The 23,637-nt window shown below is 50.0% G+C and overlaps 1 protein-coding gene across 1 annotated transcript in view; it reads left to right on the forward strand.

The window, feature by feature from the left end:
• Positions 1-23,637, forward strand: part of CUX2 (cut-like homeobox 2) — a 349,283-nt gene that overhangs the window by 26,861 nt on the left and 298,785 nt on the right. Inside the window, exon 2 of the mRNA XM_011997935.1 lies at positions 20,699-20,957. Coding sequence (XP_011853325.1) covers positions 20,699-20,957 — 259 coding nt within the window. The remainder of the gene's footprint in view (positions 1-20,698; positions 20,958-23,637) is intronic.

A 23,637-nucleotide genomic window follows, 5' to 3' on the forward strand; every position in this document is an offset into this window, starting at 1 on the left:
CGCCTGTAGTCCCAGCTACTCGGGAGGCTGAGGCAGGAGAATGGCGTAAACCCGGGAGGCGGAGCTTGCAGTGAGCTGAGATCCGACCACTGCACCCCAGCCTGGGCGACAGAGCAAGACTCTATCTCAAAAAAAAAAGAAAAAAAAAAAGTCTCCAGGGGCTGGTCATGGTGGCTTATGCCTATAATCCCAATGCTTTGGGATGCCAAAGCAGGAGGATCACTTGGAGCCAGGAATTTGAAACCATTCTGGGCAACACAGGGAGACCCTGTCTCTACATGAAAATTTAAAAATTAGCTGGGTGTGGTGGCAAGTGCCTGTAATTCTAGCTACTCTGGAGGCTGGGGCAGGAGAGTATCTTGAAGAGTTCGAGGCTGCGGTGAGCGATGATCACACCACTGCGCTCCAGCCTGGGGGACAGAGAGATACCATGTCTCAAATAAAAACAACTGAAATTTAGATAAACAATGAATGATTTTCAGTATAAGTATATCTCATGCAATGTTTGGGATATACTTATACTGAAAAAAAACCATACATTGTTTATCTGAAATGAAATGTGTCTGGGTGTCCTGTATTTTATCCAGCAAGGCTTAATTCCATTTCTTCTGTCTTCTGAACACTGCAGTGATTAACATCCTGGAAGCTGAATCTTTGCATACAAACTGGGTTTCCCAATCTAGGCTTCTCATTTGAATCACTTGGGGGCTTGTTAAAGCCCAGCATCTGGGCCCCACCCCAGCTCTCAAAACAGATTGCAGGCTGGGTTGAGACTGAATTTGTTAACTAAGTCCCCAGGTGATTCAGAGCCAAAGCCATAGGGTAAACACCTGAGGGGAGTAAATTGTGAGGGCCACCTGCCTATTTTGCTAAAGTGGAAGATGGGGCAGGGATACGCCCTAGCTGTTCCCTGCCTGATCAGCTGGGTCAGCTCTCAGCTGTGAGTGAAGATAGGCGCTTGTCTTTGCCGAGCCTTGCCCGGGACCCCTCTGATGTGGCCCTCTGCTTGGACAGGGGGCTGAGGGGGTGCCCCTACCTTGAGCTGCCCCTCAGCTCAGCCCAGAGCCTGCCCTGGCTTCACAGGAAGCAGCAGCTGAACTTTGGCAGCAGGAGGGAAGTGGGGGGTTGTGGGCACCAGAACCAACTGCATTGATTTCTGGCTGCAGTTCTTGGAAGGCCTGTCATGAGGAAAACAGGCAGCGGGTAAACAGCAGACGGCAGTGGGGCCTAGCAGCTGGGAGGACCTGGCTGGACCTAGGAACCTGTCTTAGCTTGTGGTACCGGCCAGGTCTGGCCACCACTGGGGACGCCGTGCCCCTCGGGCCCAGGCCTGAGGCTCTCGAGACCCCACCATCTAGCCAGGTAAGGTTTGCCCAGACCTGGTCCCCCAGAACTGTCTCTCTTGCTCTGCCCCTGCCTGTTCAGAGCCTTAGGGATTCAGGGTTCATTCATCCAGGCCCCCACGGGCCTTCTCTGGACCAGGCCTGGCGGAGTCACACCCGAGGGCTGCAGAGGATGGAGGAGACAGCCACCCCGCCCCCCACCCCGCCCCACCCTGAGCCCTGCTCACAGGAGCAGCCGCTCTCCCTGGCTCTGGAGGGCAGATCTGACTTCTGTTCCATCCCAGCTGCTGCCGGGCAGCCCTGGAGCCGTCAGACCGCAGCCAACTGGGCAGGCCGACCCCGTCTGCGCAGAGCCGCCGCAAAATTACAGCTCAGACAGGATCAATAGGATCAGGTCGAGGGGCCTTCGGAGGATGATTTTGCTTTGAGGAGAGGTCAGAGGGGCTTCAGACTTATAAATTTATTATTTAAGGGAGGATTCCTGGTGGTCCGTAAGAGTTTGTTGGACAGGGAGTCGGCCTCTCTCTGGTCTCCTGGATGTTCTCTGGAGTGAAGTGTCTAGGCTGTTTGTGATGGGGTGAGCTGGGTGCCTTCTTCGGCAATGGGTAGAGGGGATGATCGGGGTTTGGGGGCAGCGTTTGGGTGCGCAGAGGGAGCTGCTCACCTTCCATGTCCATTTGCTGCTGATGTTTTCTGGGGAGAGCTGATTTGACAAATATATTTGTGTGTCGTGCTGTCTTTTTACTTATTTGAACACTTATTGTAGGCCTGGCATTATTCTAGGCTGAGGGAATCAGGTCATGACCAAGCCAGATGGAGCTTATAAGTCTCATTATTTGTCCTTACTGGGGAGGAATCCAAGGCCCAGAGTGTCCAAGTGATTTGCCCAGAGTCACTCAGCAAGAGGCCCCTGCCAGGTTCCACTCTGCCGAGGAAATGAACAAAATAAGTCTCCATCAGACCAAGTGGGAAACAGAGTCTGAATAATCATGATGATGAGAATAGCCAGCCTTCAGTAAGGGCTTAGCAGGTGGCCGGGCACTGTGCTAAGTGAACCCCATGAAGTTGGTACTATTGTTATCCCATTATAAAGTTGAGAAAACTAAGACTCAGGTGAATTCACATTCTTGAAGTCACACAGCTAGTCAGTGGCAAAGCTCGAATTTGAACCCAGGATTTTGGCTTTCAAGCTTAACCACACATCATTTGGATACTTTCTGAAGTTCCCACGAAAGCCCTGTGCACTGGAGAGGCAAGTTAGCATCATCATTTTTATAAAGGTCAGGTCCTCAGGCTGGGATATGCAGTTGAGGAGGATGCTGATCCGCCACTGACTTTATCCAGAACTGATTTAAGGAGCAAAACAAAACACCTGGCATGTAATAGCAATATTCGCAATGGAAGTAACAGATGCCATTTTTGAGCAGTTGAATAATTCCCACGTGTCTCCTACCATGTAGAGATGACCCAGAGGACTTCAAATCCATAGCTGCATTCTTATTCCCATTTGATGGATGAGGAAACTGAGGCTGGGGGACTCACTTGCCAAAGCTCACACAGCCAGGAAGTGGCAGAGCTGGGATTTGAATTCTGTTGGCTACACAGCTCACAGAGCCTCCTTGCTGGTTCTCCCAGCAGCTGCTCCATGGAGCCAGTGGGAGCTTCTGAGCTCTTCTGGGGTCTCTCAGTAGCTCAGAGCATAGATACGACTCACCCTTCTCTCCATCACTCAGCAGACGGTCTAGCCTTCTCCCAGGTTCCAGTCTGTTTCCAGCCCTGCTCGAGACTCTTACATTTTCCCCTCCTAAGTCCTCCTTTCTAATCAGGTCAGACGTTGACTACGAGCCCCAAAATAATAATGCCAAGTGCAGCCTTTGCTGCGTTGGATTTCCTGCTTGCTTAGCAGAATGGAAACTTTGGCGTGGGTATATGTGTGTCCTTAAAAAAAAAAAATCCTTTATTTACACTGCTCTTGTTTTTATAAGATATGACTCTTAACGAGGCTTTAATTCAAGGTCAAAGAGTTGAGAAGTTGGCGAGAAAACCTGTCGCCCCTCGGGGCCCTGCTGGACACATAAACGGCCAAAGGATGGCTCTTTTCATCTCCTCTTTTAAACAGTCCCATTGCAACAGAGCTATTCCTTACACGACGAGGTAAAATATTTGAACTGATTGTATTGCCTGTTCCTAACTGTTTGCAGAATACATCTCTGCCCCCCCTTGACTATTTATTTTTTCCTTTGCCGTAGTTCAAGGGAAATAATTTATTAACTTGGGAATTCCAAATAGTGCTCCCCAAGCCCGCAGTCCCCCGAGGCCCAAGCCGGCCTCTGCCTGCCCTGCTCAGGGAGTTGAAAGAGGCCTCTCCTTGAAAGGCGCAGCCGTGTGGCAGGGCCCAGGCAGAGGCGGGCAATGTATTCACAGACATGACTCGCAGACCCCGAGTGTCTTGAACCCCAGCCTCTGGGGACTGGCGCGGCCGTGCCATCGACCTGAACCCCCTGGACTTCTGCCCCCCTGGACTGATGGCCTAAATCCATCAGGCTCACCAGCCCCGGTCTTGGACCACTGAATAATTTACGGTCCCTCGGAGCGGCGAGGAGCAGGTCACTGGAGTTCATGGGTTAATAACAGGTTTGGTTTTCGATGTCAGCAGCTCTCTTGATAACGTATGAAAGAATCCTATTCTGTTGATTAGATTTTGAAATGGATCAATTTTTAATCAGCCAAACACCTGACTCACTCAATAAGAGTTGCATTGTGGAGACAGGATGGAGGCCGGCTTTATTTACAAGAGTGTTTGTTTTTTGGGGGCCATACGCAAATTCCCACCCAGATCCCTCCTCCTGGAAGAAATTGACCAGATTATCTCCCACCTCAAATGGCAGCGTTTGATTCATCTTCTGATTAGTTGCAAAATCCATGGGTCTGTTTAAGAGATAAGAACGGCAGCTAAAGGTTTGATTTAGTCTTCCGTGGTTATTGATAGGAAAAGCATTTATTTGCCAATGAAGAAATTTTTGCTTAATGTAACAACAAGAAAGAAGAGAGGAAACAAAGGGAGTCCAGGGGTGGCAAAGGCATCTCAGCTCTGGGGGTACCTGGGGTTTCCATCCCTGTCCTTGGAGATTTTCAGAACAATGGTATAGAAATCAGTGAATGAGTACATTGAATTTGCAGGTGGCTAATTGTGGAGCCACCTTGGGGTGTTGCTTCTGGTCATTAAATTTATTCATTCAACAACCAGTTGAGCCCACACTGTGCCTGGCACCAGACTAGGCGTCAGGGATGAGTCGACATTGAGAGAGACAAGGTTCCTGCCCTCGCAGAGCTTCCATTCTGGTGGGAGGAGCCAAGGAGGAAAGAAAGGACAGTGTCCAATCACTAAGGCATGCTGAGCGTTGGGAGGAAGCAGAGAGAAAGTTACCAGAGAAAGGAACAAGAGCATCTCATTTCAGGTATTGGGGGCCAGGTGCAGCAGCTTATGCCTATAATCCCAGAACTTTGGGAGGCTGAGGCAGGAGGCTCACTTGAAGTCAGGAGTTTAAGACTAAGCCTGGCCAACATAGTGAGACCCCCATCTCTACAAAAAAATTTAAAAAATTAGTTGGATGTGGTGGCATGCATCTGTGGTCCCAGCTACTCAGGAGGCCGAGGCAGGAGGATCACCTGAGCCTGGGAATTTTAGGCTGCAGCGAGCTATGATCACGCCACCTCATTCCAGCCTGGGTGACAGAGAAAGATCCTGTCTCTAAAAATAAAAAGTCAGGGAAGGAGTTTGGGTTTTCTCTACAGTGCAATTAGGATCCATGGACAGGTTTTGAACAGGGGGGTGGCTTGTTTGAGTTTGGCGATGGAAAAGGTTACTCAGGAGGGTGGGCTGGGAGACCCTTGAGGGGTCTGCTATAGCCATCTGGTGAGTGATGATGGTGGCTTAACTGGGGGAAGCAGATGGATTTGATCATTCTGGTCAGGGGCCAGGTGGCTGAGAAAAAGGAGGCATGCGTGAGACCACCTGGGGTCCCAGCCCAGCCTAACGAGGCCTACAGCCCCAAGCCTATCCTGGCCTGGTCCCATGGGGACTGAGGAACTACTTGCAGCAGAATGTTAGCTGTCTGTGGACTGGGAAGAGCTGGGACCTGGTGGCCCAGAGCTTGCGGACTTGGGCTCTGAGATGTGGGAGCTTTCCATCTCACTGCCTTTTACAAACTGGTGGCCTCAAACAAATTGTCATTCACACGTACGAGCAGGTTAGAATAATTTTTGGTCTAAGACTTTCTGGAAGGACTCCTAAAAACTACCAACAGTGGTTGCCCCTGGGAAGGGGTTCTTGGGGTGGGTGGGGGATTTACTTTCTCCTCTGATAGCCTCTGAGTTTATGCTACAAGTGAGTATTATCTAGTCAAAATTGTCCACACCATCTGCGACACTCAGCAGCATGGACCTCTGGTGGCCTTCTGAACCAGGGCTGGTCTTGCCCCATTTTACAGATGAGGCTCAGACAGGGGCAGTTGCTTGCCTACAGTCACACAGCCCTACCTGGTCGCAGCAGCCCCTTCCCAGGCCCTGACCCCTCCCTGTCTTGCCTTCCCTGCTGTATTTTCGGCTTGCTTCCTCGTTGCTGTTGGTTAAGTTTGTAGACTTAGTGGGACCTAGAAGAGCAAGATTTTCCCCGGCATGAGTAGTGATTTCTCATTCCCCCGTGCTCTGCTCTAAGAATCATCGATTGGGCAGCTTTATTTATTAGCTTAATCTTTGCACATCCCTCAGCGGCGCTGTTCTCCCACCTGCTTTGTCCAGGGCAGAACAGCCTGTGCATACACCTGTGTGCGTGTGTGTCCAGGCCAATTCATGTGGGTGTCCACATGGGGTATTCCAAGTGTGGGTTTGGGACTGGGTAGGAGGACGCCTCATTTCACAGCTCTCGCTGGTGACAAGCAGGTGCCCACAATCATCTTAATCCAGGCGTGGCACACAGGAATTGCTCGCTGAGAGATGGCAGTGGAAAAATACCCTCTGGTCTAATGTCAGAAGTCCTGGGTTCTAGTCCTGTCATGCCCACTTGCTGTGTGACCTTGATCAAGTCACTTCCATTCTCTGGGCCTCAATTTCTCATCTGTAAAACGGGGATGATAATAATATCTGGCCTTCTTGTTTCTTGAATGGACTGAGCACTTTCCCACCTCAGGGCCTTTGCACCGACTGTTCCCTCTGCCCAAGGCAGCCTGCCCTGCTCCTTTGCTCTGTCTGGTGGTCTTTCAGAAGTTACCTTCACAGAGAGGCCTTCTTCGGCCACCCTGCCTAAAATCCCATAACACACACACACCTACACACACAGCCCTCACTTCCCTTCCCTGCTGTATCTTCTTTCCTCCTTAGCACTTAACATGATTGAACATTTATATTTCACCCATTTACCTTGTTTGCTGATTTCTCCCATTAAAATGTCAGCTCTAGGGCCAGGAGTTGTAATCTCAGCACTTTGGGAAGCCGAGATGGGAGGATTGCTTGAGGCAAGGAGTTTGAGAACAGCCTGGACGATGTAGCAAGACCCCATCTCTTTCTCTTTAAAAAAAAAAAAAAGCCAGACGTGGTACTGTGCACTCATAGTCCTAGCTACTCCAGAGACTGAGGCAGGAGGGTCACTTGAGCCCAGGAGTCTGGGGCTGCAGTGATCATGCCCTGCACTCCAAACTGGGTGACAGAGTGAGACCCTGGCGCTCGAAAAATAAGATAAAAAGAGCAAGGAATTTTGTGTGTTTTGCTTACTACTGTCTTCCTAGCACCTAAAACGGCACTTGGCACAGAGTGGGTGCTCAGTAAATATCTGTAGAAGAAATGAGTGAAATAAGTCAATATAATATAGGCACTTCCTGGTATATAATAAGCCCTCAACAAATATGAGTTATTGTTATTATTACTGATATTCCTGCTATTAAGCTTTCTTGAGCCTCAGTTTCCTCATCTATGAAGTGGAGACGCTGCTGGTAATAGCTATGAGAGAGTTATTGTGAAGTCAGTGCTGTGAATGTCCGCTCCTAAAATTCTTCAGTATGTAGGAGCTCTTATAGCTGTAGGTACAATGAATAATAAGGGCCAGTAGCAGGAGTGTTTCTGGAAAGTGGTGTTTGTGTCCGGGCCCCAGGCCCCAGCCCTCTCCGTGCTGTCACCATTTCTGATTGACTGCTGCAGCAGTGGGAGGATTGATGTTCTTTTGTCCCCTACTGTTGTCCACCCAGAGTGTCCAGATGAGGTTTACAAACACCCCCCTGGGATTCCAGCTTTCTCAAGGGGTGTCTCAAATTCTTCTACATAAAGTTCACTTTATTTTGTTTTTATTGTTTTTTTAAGTATGGGAAGTTTCTGTTTAGAAGGGGAAGACCAGTGGCTATTTCTTGTCCTAGGGAAATATCCCTAGCACATTGCTCTGTGGATGAAAGCCACTGCCAAGCAGCATATATAGTGTAGTTTCTGTAAATTAAGAAAGCAGAACCTCCTCTGACCAGGGGAATGAGATCTAGTCTCACCCCTAGAGTCAAGGAAGAACCTCACCCAGGACTCTTTTTTTTTATTTTTTATTTTTTATTTATTTATTTTTTTCAGTCGGAGTGTCACTCTGTCGCCCAGGCTGGAGTGCAGTGGTACGATCTCGGCTCACTGCAAGCTCTGCCTTCCGGGTTCACACCATTCTCCTGCCTCAGCCTCCTGAGTAGCTGGGACCACAGGCGCCCGCCACCACGCCAGCTAATTTTTGTATTTTTAGTAGAGACAGGGATTCACTGTATTAGCCCGGATGGTCTCGATCTCTGGACCTCGTGATCCACCCGCCTCAGTCTCCCAGAGTGCTGGGATTACAGGCGTGAGCCACCGCGCCCGGCCCTCACCCAGGACTCTTAATTGCAAACAACAGAAACCGACTCAGCCCCCACCAAGACTCATGTAAGGAGGGGCTTCTCCACCCATAGGAAGGAGATTCTGATTCTGAGTGGCCATAAAGCATGACAGATGTTCATGACAATTGGGAGGGGTTCGGAGGGGGTGAGGAGGGGACCCCCAAATGAGAATAAGGGGTGATTTCTGGATGCAGTGGGAATTGGTGCTGCGGCGGTGACCAGCCTCTGTCCACTGTGTAGCCTGAGATAGGGCAGAAGATGAGCAGGTGCTGTTCTGTTCCCCTTGGACCTTTTAGTGTCTTCCACAAGCTTCTGACTGCTGGTGACTGCATCTTTGTTTTTTTTCCAAAACTGTAAGACCACTTTGCCTGAGAGAGGGCAGGCCAGAAGTATTGAGGCCATAACCCCCGGGGTGCAGCCCTCCCGTCTCAGAAGTTGGCGTATAAATGCCCCGGCTCCCTTACCCCTGAGAGGAATGACGCAGACGCCTGTTTTGCTCTTCCTTGGGGTGGTGGAGGTTATAGGCAATTTTCGTGTTTGGCTTTCTTAAGGAGGATTTTAGGTTTTCAGCACGCAGAATGTATTATTTTGCTGTTTTAAATCAACCTTCTACAAAAGGACAGGAATGTCCCTGGGAAAGCTGGGGATGTCTGTTTGGGGACAGCAGGTGTTTTGAGGCATCTCTGTGTTGTATCTGCTCATGTTGTGGACGGAGCAATTCCGGCTTCTTCATCCAGCAGAGATGAGCGGGAGAGAGTGCGAGAGAAGGGAGAAAGTGGAAAATCACAATATATTGGAAGGAATATGATATTTGTAAAGGAATTAGAGTCAGTCCAAATAAAAGGCTGGCGGCCTGCATTGGTTTGATTCCAGGAGTTTTCTGAATTTGCAACTTTAGTGGGAAGAGGGATTTGAATTAATTTCACACCTCTTGAATGCCTACTGTGTGCCAAGGGCCATGCTGGGCAAGTGTCCGAAAATGTCTGAGAAAATCAACAAACAGGTCGGACTGGAGTGGCAGGTCGCCCCGGGATATTAAAGCCCAGGGTGTAGGGACAGAGGAAAGAGAGTGGTTAGACCAACCAGGGAGCTGGGAGAGAGGACACAGCTTTGAAACTAGCCCTGAAACCTGGAAGACTCATCGGGAGGTGGAGGAGGCAGGTGTCCTAGAGCAGAGCATGAGCAAAAGCTCGGAGAGGGGAAGGCATGGCCACACCCTGGGGGCCCTGAGCAGGCCGGTTTGGCTCGTCTGGGAAGGGTGGGCAATGTGGAAGTTAGGCTGGCAGATTGCAGGAGCCTGGGTGTCAGAAGAGGGGTTGCTGGGTACCTTGGTGGGCCATGGGGAGCCATGGAGGACATTTGAGCAGGAGGGGGATGTGTTCCGAGCTGTGTTGGGAAGTCTTCTATCACAAAGTTTCTCGACTCCACACTGTTGACATTGGGGGCTGTTTCGTGGTAGGGGCTGCCCTGTGCCTTGTAGGGTGCTTAGCAGCCTTTCTAGCCACTGCCTTCCAAGTGGCAGTTGCCTCCCCTGCTAAGTTGTACCAACCAAAAATGTCTCCAGATATTGCTGAATGTCCACTGGGGGTCATGATCACCCTCAGCCAAAAACCATGGTACCAGCTTAGGAGAGAGATGAGCAGGGTGACCAGCCAGAGAGCAACCACCAAGCGGGTGACCATTAAGGTCACCAAGAACTGGGGCAGGACAGGGGAAAGATAGTGTGGGTGTGAGAGGCCTTCCAGAAAAAGAATTAGAAGGCCAGGGATTAGCAGGCCAAGAAGACCACGAAGGAGACAGATGTTGGAGCCTGGGACCGGGGTCCAAGGTCCAGGGCCTGATGGGTTGATGGGACCAGGGACAGATGGGAAGGGAAGAGGAGTCCTTTGGGGTGAGTGGAGCAGGAGGACCCCAGAGTCAATGCATCTTGGGATACCATCCAGGGCTCAACATAAAATGGGTCTGTGGTGATGGGGTGGGTGTTGCCGAATGAATGAATGAATGAATGAGCCAGATATAAGTCACTTAGGCAAAAGAGGACTGAGGTTTAGGAGGGAGTTAAGAGGCTGCTTTCTGTGTTGTTTAGTGAGAACTTGCTATGTCTTGAATTCCATGGAGAATACAGCCCAGTGGAGGGGACGCCCACCAAGCAAACTCACAGGTAATAGAAGATGACAGGTGGCGCTGAGAGCTCTGAGAGGGAAGCACGGGAGTTTGTAGTCATGAACCTTGGGACTGGCAGGGAGATTGGGAGAAAGGCCAGGCAACCGGTCAGGGGCTGCCATCCACAGGGCAGTCTGCTTTTGACCCAGAGAATATGATTGTTCAAGGTCACTTTGATGGGGGAAGAACAACAAACCAGCCCTTAGCAGATAGGGCAGTGAGAGTAGACAGCAGGGCCATCTTATCGAGTTCCAGGGTGGGAGTAGTCAGGAAGGGCTTCCCTGAGGAGGTGAACACTGGAGCTGAGGACGGAAGGATGAATAGAGGTGTGCATGGGGAAGTGTGAGGGAACAGCATATGCAGAGGTATCACGGCTGTGCTTGTCAGAGACCAGAGGCGGATAGAGCCCTGACTTGTCTTACACCTTACAAATAGATACGATTTTTCTCCTGGCCTACAGCGGTGAAGACTGAATCAGCAGGAGTGGAGTGGTTAGTGGGGCCTGGGCTGGTGGGCATTCTCTGAGCTCTGAGACATAAAGGATTTCAGCGCCTGCCCTTTCCTCCCATTCCTGCCCAAGTACCATCGTTTCCAGGGGAGCAGGTGGAGGGACCCCAGATATCCCCTGTCCCCTGCTTTAGCAGTTGGCAACCTATGAATATTTAGAAAGTGTGATTTTCAGTTCCTCAGTGCACCGCTGGAGAAAGCAAACTTTAACTTTGTCCTCTTTTGTTCTTCTTTGTTTTTTCAAGGCCAATTTAAAAAGAATTTTTTTTTTTTTTTTTTTTTTTCCCCTAGAACAAGCCACTGGCTATTACGGAAATAGTAAACAGGAGTCAGGGCTGGGGCATAAGTGGCCTGTTTTAATTAGAACATTAAAGTATTTTAACGCTTACACTTTATATTTCTGCGAACTTGATTATATAGCATTTTAAATACCTGTGAACGTTTTAAGGACTCACAGCGATGAATTATTTGTGGGTTCACAGGAAACTTCTATTTTAAAAGCAAAATGGTATGAGAGTGGCTGTGAAAGCTTTGCGGCAGTGACAGCGCTGTATAATGAGAGGCCACCTGGCGGGTGGGCTGGCAGACAGGCCGCTGTACCTGCTGTCACTTGGGCTCCGAGGTGCCCACCTTCTGGAGAGGCTGCTGCGGGGTGCAGGGGATTGGAGTAACCTCAGCCCCTCTTCTCCCATTCTTCCTCTTCTCACCACAATGGAGCCACATGGACCTTCTCATCATTCTTTTATTATCTTGGTATTTATTGAGCATCTACTATGTGCCAGGCATTGTTCCATGCACTGTGACAGAGCAGGCAACATTCACTGCCTTCTAGTCTGGGGAGACAGGTGGCAAAGAAAAAAAAATAAATGAACATCACGATGACAAAAATGGTGAAGGAAAGGAAAGTAGGATAGAGGATGGGGATGGAGGTGCTGTGGTGTGCTGGAGTTGGCTCGTACTGGCTCCTGAGAGCTGACTGTGTGTGTCTCTCCCAGCCCCTCATTCAGTGACATTCCATGGGCAGCTTGAAATCAGCCAAGGTGGAAGTATTTACCCCATGGAAATTGGCAGATGCCACAAATCAGGGCTTACTCCTCAGAGAGCCCGTTGTAACCATTTACAAGCATGCATCTGAGCAGGTCATGTGGAGATCTGGGGGAGGGTTGGGAAGGGTGTTCCAGGCATTCCCTGATGTGGGAATGTGTTCAGAAGGGTTGAGGAACATCCTGGAAACCAGTGGGGATGGGATGAGTGAGTGAAGGGGAGAGTGGAAGGAGATAAGGTCAAAGGAATTCTGTAAATACTTTTGACTCTAATCAGTTTACTTGTGCCTCCAGAACTTTGCACATGCTGTCCCTCTGCTCAGAATGCTCTTCCCCTGGCTGATTCCTTCGGTTCCCGTCTCCTTTAAGAAGTGTTCCGGGACCATTTTTGCCACAGCACATCTTTCCCCTTTATTCTTATATCAGCACTACTTGGTTCCCTTCCCAGCATTTGTTTCCAGTTGTAATTGGGTATTGGGTTGTTTCTTTGAGTTTGGAATCTGTCTCCCTCATTGGAGTGGAAGTTCAGAAAGACCTCATCCCCTGCCATCTCCCCACCTTCCAGCAAGGGCTTACACAGAGCAGATACTTGACACGTTGTTGTTACATCAGTGAATGCTGGTGGAGAGACTTTTCTGTACTTATTATTGGTTTGGGAAATGCCCTGAATGGTGTGAGATCAGGGATCCGGAGCAGATGTAGCTGATGGAGAAGCTAGAGGCTCCTACCTTGTGCCAGGCCTGATCCAGGAGCATACTTCCTGGGTCCTTCTAGTTAACTTTGAAGCAACACAGTGGCAGTATGTAATTACCCCCACCAGCTACCAACCTGTCAGCAAGAAAGAGCATGCTGTCTGCTCCTGCTAAAGACATTGGCCACTTCAGTGGATAAATATTTCTATTATGTCATGGTAGTATCACAGAGCAATGGATGTGAGTTCAGAACTTAAGATGAAGATTGTGTCACTGATGGAGAAAGTACTTAGTTCACAGGCAACTGGAACTGTGTAGCCTGGGGTGCATCAAAGAAGGAAACATTTTCATCAAAAGAATCAGGTTTGGCTGACCTGATTATTTCTTTTTCTAATGATGAGAGCTTAGAACATATTGATTGAGGTGATCAGCATTTAGGCCTTTCATAGTTAATGAGGAACTGTCCAATTTATCTTAGAAACAATTGCTATCCAGGGTCTTTACTGAGGTGTGCAGTGTCTGTGAGAGAAAGACACTTAACATCACAGACCTGGGTGTAGAACTGGGTGCAGACAGGGAGAGGAAGAAGGCTCCTCTTTTAGGACATCAAATAGACTCTATCTCCAAAGGTTTAAATCCTGGCTCTGCCATTCCCAGCCATATACCCTTTGACCACTTGTTTAGCATCCTGGAACCTCAGTTTCCTCTTCTTTAAAATGGGGCTGATGGAGCAGTTATCTCAGGGAATGATTTTTGGTTTATGAGGATTAAAAGTGATGAGGCACAGCTGGGTGCAGTGGTGCATTCCTGGTGTCCCAGCTACTTGGGAGGCTGAGGCAAGAGGATCACTTGAGCCTAGGAGTTCAAAGCTAGCCTGAGCAACATAGCGGCGAAACCCCCATCACTAAAAAAAAATGATGACATGTGTAAAAATCTGAGAATGGTGCCAAACATGGCACTCAAGAAATGTTACCCATTGCTATTCAAACTGTCAAGTGATATACTTTTTACAGCCTATGAAATGGGAATGGACATCGTAAGTTATTCTACCGTAACAAGGGACTTACTAAAGAAAATGCTATGGGCTGGGCACAGTGGCTCACACCTGCAAGCCCAGCATTCTGGGAGGCCGAGGCAGGCGGATCACTTGAGGTCAGGAGTTCATGACCAGCCTGGCCAACATGGTGAAACCCTCTCTCTACCAAAAATAAAAAAAATTAGCCGGGCATGGTGGCGGGCACCTGTAATCCCAGCTACTTGGGAGGCTGAGACAGGAAAATTGCTTGAACCTGGGAGCCGGAGGTTGCAGTAAGCCAAGATCACACCATTGCACTCCAGTCTGGGCAACAGAGTGGGACTCTATCTCAAAAAAAAAAAAAAAAAAGGAAAGAAAGAAAGAAAATGCTATGAAGAAAAAGTCACTTTTCTAGCCTGCCAACTGGTGGCTTCATCTTGATGCCATGCATGTTTAACTAGCAGGTAATACTGTTCCTTGAGAAAACACACCCTAGTGCTTTGCACTTAACCTGGCTCACTGGAGCAGCTACTAATCTGATCATTAATCAGAGAATGCTTTTCATTTCTGTGTGTGGCTATAGAGTCAACTTAGCCATAAGTTGTTTGTTCAGTCATTTTGTTTTGTATCATCCAAGAGGACAGAAGCTTTGTCTGCCTTTGTGTACTATCTCCTCAGTGCCTAAAACAGCCCCTGCACATAGTAGGTTGTGATGGATATCTGTTGAATGAATGAAATTATATGCCCTTAGGGGTTTAAAAATGAAGGACTATATCCTAGGGCACTGAAAACTGAAGTTTACCCTAAAACCTGCACACAAATGTTCTCAGCAGCTTTATTCATGAGTAACCAAAAAGTGGGAACACCCCAGATGTCCTTCACCAGGCCAGTGGTTCAACTGTGGCACCCCCACACCATGGAGCACTACTCAGCAATGAAAAGGAACGAGCTATTAATACGCTAATGACCTGGATAAAGCTTGAGGGAATCGTGCGGAGGGAAAAAAGGCCATTTCAAAAGGGATTACATACTGAAGGATTCCACTTACGTAGCATTCCTGAAAAGACAAGTTTGGGGAACAGGGAATGGAGTGGGAACGGGGCCAGGGAGGAAAATAGGTGTGCTTATCAAAGGGCAGCATGAAGGCCTGGGGGTGATGAAATGCTCTGTAGCTTGACTGTATCAGTGTCAGTATCCTGGTCCTGCTCTGTGTTGTAAATTGTGACCCTTGGGGGAAATTGGATGAAAGGGGCAAGAGATCGCCCTGTATTCTTTCTCAAACTCCTGACCTCAAGCAATCCTCCCTTCTCGGCCTCCCAAAGCACCGGGATTCCAGGCGTGGGAGTTACCATGCCTGGCCTCTCTGTATTCTTTCTGCCTGTGAATCGACAATTATCTCAAAATGAAAAGTTCAATTAAAAAAAAAAGTAAAGGACTGAAAGCACTTCATTAATTATTCAAAATGCAGCGGGCTGAATCCCTACGATGTGACGCTTTAACTCGAGTCTTCGTAGCAGCCCTGTGGAGTAGATGGAGATGTCACCATTTTTCAGAGAAGGAAAAGGCTCACAGAATTTAAGGGACTTGTCTGAAGACACACAGCTGGCAAATGGTAGAGATGGGACGCACACCTGGGAGTGTCAGGCCCTGAGCCCTTAGTACTTTCCTCTAGACATGCAACTCTGAGTGCCTGTGGTTTGAGCAATGAGCTGAGCCATGAAGCTCACCTGTCATGCATGGACATGAGAGGTCCGACCGGGCAGCTGGGTGCCGGGGTACACCCCTCTGATGAGGCTGACAGCTCTGCAGGGGGGAGAGGCGGCGGAGAGTCACCTTGGGTTTCCCACCTGCCTGCTCCTGAGTGACCTGCTGACCTCAGGAGTTATGACCTCCTTCCCACTCCACTTCCTTTGCCTTATCCAGGGGCGGTGGTGTGCAGTGTTGGGTGGTGTTATGACATTTTACAGGTGGGGAGACTGAGGCACGGGGCAAAGCGACCTGCAGGATATTCCAAGTGGAGATGCAGTCTTCCCCAGCTCCTGCATCCTGTGGTAATGATCAGTCACTTTGCTTTGTCCTGTGCAGTTGCTGTTCTCAGAGCATCTTCTGCCCAGTGACAGTGATCAAGGGCACCAGCCCTGGAGGCCAAGGCCAGCAGTGCTGGCATCGAGTCTTTGCTCTGTAGATCACCAAACTGTGGCCTTAGGCAACTGATTTCTCTTCAAGCCTCAGTTTCCCCATCTGAGAAATGGGAGTAATGGGGATTAAATAAGAAAACATATTCGATAACACACTGTAGGGGACAAAAAATGCTGGCAGCATCTGAGGCCTGTAATTTGGAATCCCGGTCTGTCTGCCCTGAGGCCCAGGGCTCTGAGCTGAGAGGAGCAAAGCCTCCACCTGAATTACCCTCCCTGATGTTACCCCTCCAGGCCCTGCAGTGCTCTCCTGGACCCAAGTTCTGCTTGGAGGTTGGTTTCCTGAGCAGGGCAGCATGTGCTGCAATAGGGGCCACCCAGAGGGCCTGGAAAGCCCTCTGCTGGAGGCAGCATCGAAGCTGAGAGCTGAAAGATGACTGGGCATTCCTAGGTTAATGGGAGGAAGTAGAGGGAAAGGCATTCCAGAGAGAGGGAACAGCAGGTACAAAGGCTCAGAGGTCAGAGAGTGCGGGTGCTTTTGGGGAACTGTAACCAGAGCATTCATGCTTGAGCATTAAACAGGCAAAAAACAGAACCTAGTCACTGTGGCCCTGTGTCTCCTCTTCGGTTAAAACAGCACAAAGCAGGCTGGAGGCCTTTCAGGGGGTTCATGGGCAGATAAGGAGTTTGGACTACATTTTGAGGGTGATGGGAGCCATGGAGGGTTTGGGGCAGAGGAGTGATGCAGGGGGCCTTCATGTGAGGAAGGTGCCTCTGGCCATCATGTGGAGTGGAGGGGAGCAGAGGTGAGCTCCAAGCGGAGGCAGGGAGGCCAGGGAGGAGGCAGCTGCAGCATCTTGGTGAGCGATCCCTGGTCCTGGAGCAGAGTTGTGGGAATGGGCTTGGATAGGAGTGACCAATTAGGGACATTTGTCAGTGCCAAGCTGACGGAGCTCTCTGTGGGGCCAGATGAGGGAGCATCTCAGGTGAGCAAGGTTTCTGTTTTGGGTTCTGGGCTGGCCCGAAAGGGGCAATCCCTTTACCTCTTCTTTGTTTTTGAAGTGGAATCTCTAGCTCTGGAGTGCGGTGGCATGATCTCGGCTCACTGCAATCTCCGCCTCCTGGGTTCAAGCGATTCTCCTGCCTCAGCCTCCTGAGTAGGTGGGATTACAGGCATGCGCCACCATGCCTGGCTAATTTTTTGTATTTTTAGTAGAGACGGGGTTTCACCATGTTGACCAGGCTGGTCTCAAACTCCTGGCCTCAAGTGATTCACCCTCCTCAGCCTCCCAAAGTGTTGAGATCACAGGTGTGAGCCACCGTGCCTGGCCTGCGATCAGTTTACTACTCTATTCTTTGATCTCTGTAAAACAGGTGATTTGCACCTCCCCATCTCTTGGCATCCTTTTTCTGGGTGAGGGTCAAATGATATCCTACGTGAGCCCACGCCTTGCAGTGAACTGCGAAAACATCCCAAACCTCACCCAGAGACCCCTGGTGTTAGAGATACAAGCTCCATTATTTTGTCCAGTGGTTTTTCAAATGTGCCACCAACCCATCAGCTGAACAGAGATGCTACTTCTCTCTCTCTCTCTTTCTTTTTTTTTTAATTGTAAAAACCGGTTTGAGGTCTCCTCATCTCAGGAGAGGCACTGAGAAACAATGCCGTCACCAAACAGCAGGTTCTAAGCAAGCACAAGCCAGCATTGATGGAGCACCTACTGTGTGCTGAGGCTCCCTGTGTGTTTCTCCTTGATCTTCGGGGTTAAGGCCATGGGGGAGTGAAATCTGACAGAGTGAGTCTGTGCCCGGCTGCGCCGCGTCCTCACTACATGGGACCTTGAGCCAGGAACTTCAGTCACTCTCGGCCTCAGTTTGCACATCTGTGTGCATATCCATGTAAGGGGTCACTCATTGGACTCACCCAAAAGGTGGCCGAAGGAGTCAGTGTTCCCACTCCAGCCAGGGCCAGGCGAGCAGGCGCCGTGGACTGGATAAAAGACTGTCTTGGACTTGGCCCCAGGAGGTTGGCCTCGTTGTTCCTGTTTGCGGAGGGAAGTGAGATCCGCAGCCCCAAAGCTGCCAGGGTGGTTTTCCTGACTCAGCCGTGCCCTTTTCACAAAGGCCTGGAGGAGACACAGCTGGGGTCACCATTGGCTGAGGTCAAGTACAACCAGGCAGCCTTCACCCTTCCCTGTGCAGACCCCTAAGAACAGAGATCAGGCCATGCAGGGGTGCAGTATTGGGCTACCTCATCCCGGTTGCCCAACTGATGGGACCCACTTCAGTTTTTCACCCCACCCAGCCTGGAACCTTCCCAAAGCCCAGATAATTGTCACCTGGGGTTCTATGCACTTTTTATAGAAGAACACTGTATTCCTTTCTGAGGACCCTTGGAACAAATTACCACCAACTAAAGGGACTTAAAACAGTAGAAATGTGTCCTCTCATGGTTCTGGAGCCAGAAGTCCAAGATCAAGGTGTCTGCAGGGCTGTGCTCCCTCTCCAGACTCCAGAAGAGAGTCCTTCCTCACCTCCCCCAGCTTCTGGTGGCTGCCGGCCCTGCCTGGCACTCCCTGGCTCGTGGCCACATCACTCCGATCGTGCCTCTGTCGCCACATGACTGTCTTATCTTTGCACCTGTCTCTCCTTGTAAGGACGAGGGTCGCTAGATTTAGGGCCCACCCTAATCCGATATGCTCTCATCTTAACATAACTGATTAAATCCACCCGCCTTGGCCTCCCAAAGTGCTGGGACCGCAGGCATAGCCACTGCACCCGGCCAAGCTCCAACAGATTTAAGTTTCTTTCTGACCTTATCTTATTTCCAAATAAGGTCACATTCTGAGGTTCAAGATGATGTGAATTTTAGGGGACCACAATTCAACCGAATACCAGCATCTTTAGAAAACGTTGAGAGCAAGGGTGTCCTTTTCACGCTGACCTTTGTTAGGAGTTCTGTAGGGAAGAAGAGAGAAGGTGTGGGAATGGCTCCCCCATCTGTAGGCAGGAAGAAGGGCTCCAGATGTTAGTCCCAGATGTGTCTCTGAATGAAACACTGAGACTTGAAGTCTTGGCTGCAAACGGGGCTGTGTGGTCAGGCAGGAGGAGCAGAGGCTTCTGAGCAGGCTGAGCTGAGGTCTAGGCTATTGGCCTTTCCTGACAGCTTGCCTTTCCCAGAGCCTCAATTTTCATCTCTGTAAATTGGGCATAATAATAGTACCTTCCCAATGAGGCTGTTGGGAAGACATCACTATGGGTTTTAATGCTAGACACTGACTAGTCCAAGGTCTCATTATTTGGACAAAGAATCTGGGACTGGGAGAGGAGCCGTAAGCAAAAGTGACAGGCCTGGAATCAGGGCTGGATCTGCTGCCTCCAAGAACAGTGTTCCTTTCTCACATCCAGTCCTGGTCCTGCCAGCAATTGGCTAGGAGGGTCTAATACCTTTAATAATAAAGCGGGCAAATAGGAATGGCAGAGGCTAATCTTTGCAGTGACTCTGTGAGGAAGGGACAGCTGTAATCCATATTTATTTTCCAGATAAGCGAACCAAAGCTCTGGCAGATTTTTTTTTTTTTTTTTTTTTTTTGAGAAAGGGTCTCGCTATGTCACCCAGACTGGAGTGCAGTGGCCCCATCATGGCTTACTATAGCCTCTGCCTCCCAGGCTCAAATGATCCTCCCCACTTCAGCTTCCCCGGTAGCTGGGACCACAGGTGCCTGCCACCAAGCTCAGCTAATTTTTGTATTTTTTGTAGAGACAAGTTTTCGCCATATTGCCCAGGCTGGTCTCGAATTCCTGGGCTCAAGAGATCTACCTGCCTTGGCCTCCCAAAGTGCTGGGACTGCAGGCGTGAGCCACTGTACCTGGCCAGGCTCCAACAGATTTAAGTTTCCTGCCCAAGGCCATGCAGTGGGAACGTAGTAGAGCTGAGATTCAAATGCAGGTACATCTGCCTCCACATCTCCCTTCCTCAGGCTCCCCTGTACCTCAGTTTCCCCATCTGGGAAACGACACCTGTTTCAGGTTCCCAGCTTAGATGACCCCCACTCCAGCAGAACTGTGCTGAGTGTTACATAAACCCCGGCTCGCCAAGGAGGGTGTCCTAGCTTTTGCATCTCCTGCCCCTCACACCATGGTGACTTGAGATTTTTACACAGATGAGAACTGTGTGTGGGGCGGTGAGCAAGTGAGTGCGTGTATTTGCAACAAATATTTTATAATAGACAAGCCTCGTCTGCCACTTCTAAAAGTAGTGGGGAAAAAAACCCACTTTGAGAAAGTAAAAATAACCCAACGCCTGAGTCACTGAAGTCACTGAACTCAGCCGGAACTGGCTGCTCCAAGCTGAACTGACTGCTTCAGCTCACCCGGGGCAGCAGGGCTGGGGCCAGAAATTTGAGGGGGGCGATGAACACCTGAGCTTTTAGGGGGAAGTCCTAGTGGTTAGTTTGTGGGTGAAGTGCCTGTCGCTCTTCCTTTTATTTTAAGCTGCAGGATGAAATGGCTCCCTGAAAGCCTCTATCTTCTTTTTCTTTTAAAAGTGACTTGACAATTGATAATTTTGCCCTGGCGACGGACACCTTAGAGCTTTTATTTCTTGGAGGCCAAACATTGATGTTGTGTGAAATGGGAGCTTGGCGGAGCCTTTGTGCGGATCTCAAGCTTCCTGAAAAATTTATTTACTGTGACTGTGATCCGCAGGAGCCAATTGATGTTTATCTATAGTCGTTCGCGCCAGCAAGGAGGGGAAAAATGCATAACTGCACTTTCTTCGGAAGCCTTGCGAGGCTGTTTAAATAAGTATCTAATAGTGAACTTTCAATAGCAGACAGGCAGTTTGACGGACAGAGGACAGTGTATTAACCATAAGCAGGCTTAATCTTTCCCCCACGTTTTAGAGGAAGCTTTATAACCTTCTGGCAGAGGAATTCATGAGAACCAGGTATTTGAAGCTAAGCAAAAATTATCCTGGCCGTTCCCGTGGCGGAATCGATCTCTCCGAGAGCCGCATGAAGGAGGGGAACAGAGCCTGCGGCTGGGCCCAGTGTGAGCAGCCCTGGCCACCTCATTGTGGCGGAAGGGCAGGAGAAGTGGACGGGGACCAGGAGCGGGCAGAGGGAGGCAAAGATCGTGCTGGGAGCCTGGTTTTCCTGCCAGGTAAGTAACTTCTGCTATTACCTTAGCTTGGGGACTGGGGTCAGAGACCTGTGTCTTCCCCCTGTGCCCCAGTTGCAACAGCGCCTAGCCTTTGGCAGCATCCACCTTTTTTCTTCGAGACAGGGTCTTACTCAGTTTCCCAGGCTAAGAGCAGTGATGCAATCCCAGCTCACCGCAGCCTCAACCCCTTAGGCTCAAGGCATCCTCCCACCTCAGCCTCCCCAGTATCTGGGACTACAGGCGTGTGCCACCATGTCTGGCTAATTTTTTTGGGCTGGGGGGAGATGGAGGTCTCACTGTTTGCCCAGGCTGGTCTCCTACTCCCGGGCTCAAGTGATCTTTCCATCTCAGTCTCCCAAAGTGCTGAGATGACAGGCCTGAGCCACCGTGGCTGGTGCATCCACCTTTTAAGCAATAGGAGTGATTTATGTGATACTGTTCAATGCATGTCTGTCTTGCTCATTGGGCCGGAAGTTTTGTGCAGCCTGGAGGCTGTCTTATTTAACCAGGGAGGCTCTCTTCATCTCTGGAAGAAGGTAGACTGGCTTGGTTACGGAATTGTCCCCTGGCCCGCTACCTGGCTGTCATCACCTTGGGAGTAATGCCGCCTTCAGTGTCTGTCTCCCCCTGTTTAGAGGGTCAGCTGCAAGCACCCAGGGACTTCACCTCAGTCTGCCTGGCACCAGATACCCCACAGCATCTCTTACACTGTTTGCTGAATGACTAGCCATGTGTTTTCCTGGGGTGGGAACGGCTGTGGTTAAGAGCATGAGGGTGGCCGGACACAGTGGCTCATGCCTGTAATCCTAGAACTTTGGGAGACAGAGGCAGTCTTGAGCTCAGGGGTTCAAGGCCAGCCTGGGCAACATGGTAAAACCCCGTCTCTACAAAAAATACAATAATTAGCTAGGTGAGGTGGCGCACGCCTGTAGTCCCAGCTACTCGGGAGGCTGAGATGGGAGGATCACCTGAGCCCAGGAGGTTGAGGCTGTAGTGAGCTGTGATTGTACCACTGCACTCCAGCCTGGGCAACAGAGTGAGACCCTATCTCAAAAAAAAAAAAAAAAAAGGATGAAGGTTAGATACTCTTGGTATCAAATTCCTGTCTGTTACCCACTGTGTGTTCTTAGGAAAGTGGCCTGCCTTCTCTGAGTCTTTATTTCCTGGTCTAATGAGGTAAGGAGGGAAATGACCACCATTTTAAGTCTCAGTTTCCTCATTTGTAAAGTAAGCGTAGCATCCCCTCCTTGAGGTCTGCAGTGAGGGGTGGATGAGAGGGTGTGGGTGGAGGACTCAGTGTGTGAGTTATAGCTGTTCCCATTAAAATTGTGTTGATCAATATTACCATTACTACCATCACTACGTTTTCTCTCCATGAAATAAGGGAAACTCACAGCCTCCATTTTGTCTGCTTCGGACATTGTCACCCCTTTCAATGTCTCAAAGCCAGAATGGAGGAACATGCTGGGTGCCATGTAGGGTCAGGAAATGCTGGGCCCGGAGTGAGTCCCTGCAGATGGTGGTTGCTCTCATGCGTCTGCTCCACGCAGGAGCCGTGAGCTGTCCCTGAAGCCGAGCCGCCTTGTGCACGTCTGAGCCTCCTCGAGCGAGGGCTCAGAGGCTGACAGGGTCAGTAGTGATGCTGGGACAAGAGGGAGCGCCAGGGGCTCAACCAGTGACTCGTGGATGAGTAATAGTTCCAGGATTAAGTGTGCCACTGAGCCCCCCATCAGCAGGGAGAACCAAGAGCTGCCTGGTGCTCGGAGCAGTTATCATCACCAGAGCCTGGTCCGAATTCTTGCAACAGCCCAGAGGGTACAAAATGGAGCCCTCTGGTGGGAGTGAGGGGGAATCAGACCATGGAGGTCTCAAGTTCCTTACCTGCCTGGACTGAGGTTCTTTGTCTGCCTCGGGCTGTTCTATCCCCCTACCCCTCACATCCTTTCTTGCTATCCCAGAAACCAATTGGGTTTACCCAAATTATCATCCCCATGGCCACCACGGAGCAGAGTGGGAGGCCAGGCCCTGTGCTGGGTACTCCCCATGTGGAATCTCAGGAGCTTTTATCACTTATACCCATTTTCCAGAAGAGGAAACTGAGGCTCACAGAGGCAAAGTCACTTGCCTGAGGCCCCATAGCCTTCCCATTGTCCTGTCCCTCTTCTCTGATGCTTCGCATCCCTGCTTCCCAGCTCAGCAGTGCCTCCAGCCTCCTCTTTCCCTCCAGAAAGCAAGGCCAGCTCAGCCACAGGATGGGTTTGTGAGTGGAGCTGGAATTGTTCAGGAGATCTGGCTTGAAGAAGATGGTGGGCTGTAATCCCAGCACTTTGGGAGGCCGAGGTAGGTGGATCACTTGAGGTGAGGAGTTAGAGACCAACCTGGACAGCATGGTGAAACTCCATCTCTACTGAAAATACAAAAATTAGCCGGGCATGGTGGCGGGCACCTGTAATCCCAGCTACTTGAAAGTCTGAGGCAGAGAATTGCTTGAACCTGGGAGGTGGAGGTTGCAGTGAGTCAAGATCATACCACTGTACTCCAGCCTGGGCAACAAAGCAGGGCTCTGTCTTAAAAAAAAAAAAAAGAAGAAGAAGAAGAAGTTGGGGGGCAGCTAAGATCTTGGCTTCAGAGGGTGAGTCCCTGTTGTCAAGATAAAAAGTATTAAATCCTAAAAGCAGAG

This window comes from Mandrillus leucophaeus, unplaced genomic scaffold, assembly GCF_000951045.1.
Source record: "Mandrillus leucophaeus isolate KB7577 unplaced genomic scaffold, Mleu.le_1.0 Scaffold55, whole genome shotgun sequence".
Lineage (NCBI taxonomy): Eukaryota > Metazoa > Chordata > Mammalia > Primates > Cercopithecidae > Mandrillus > Mandrillus leucophaeus.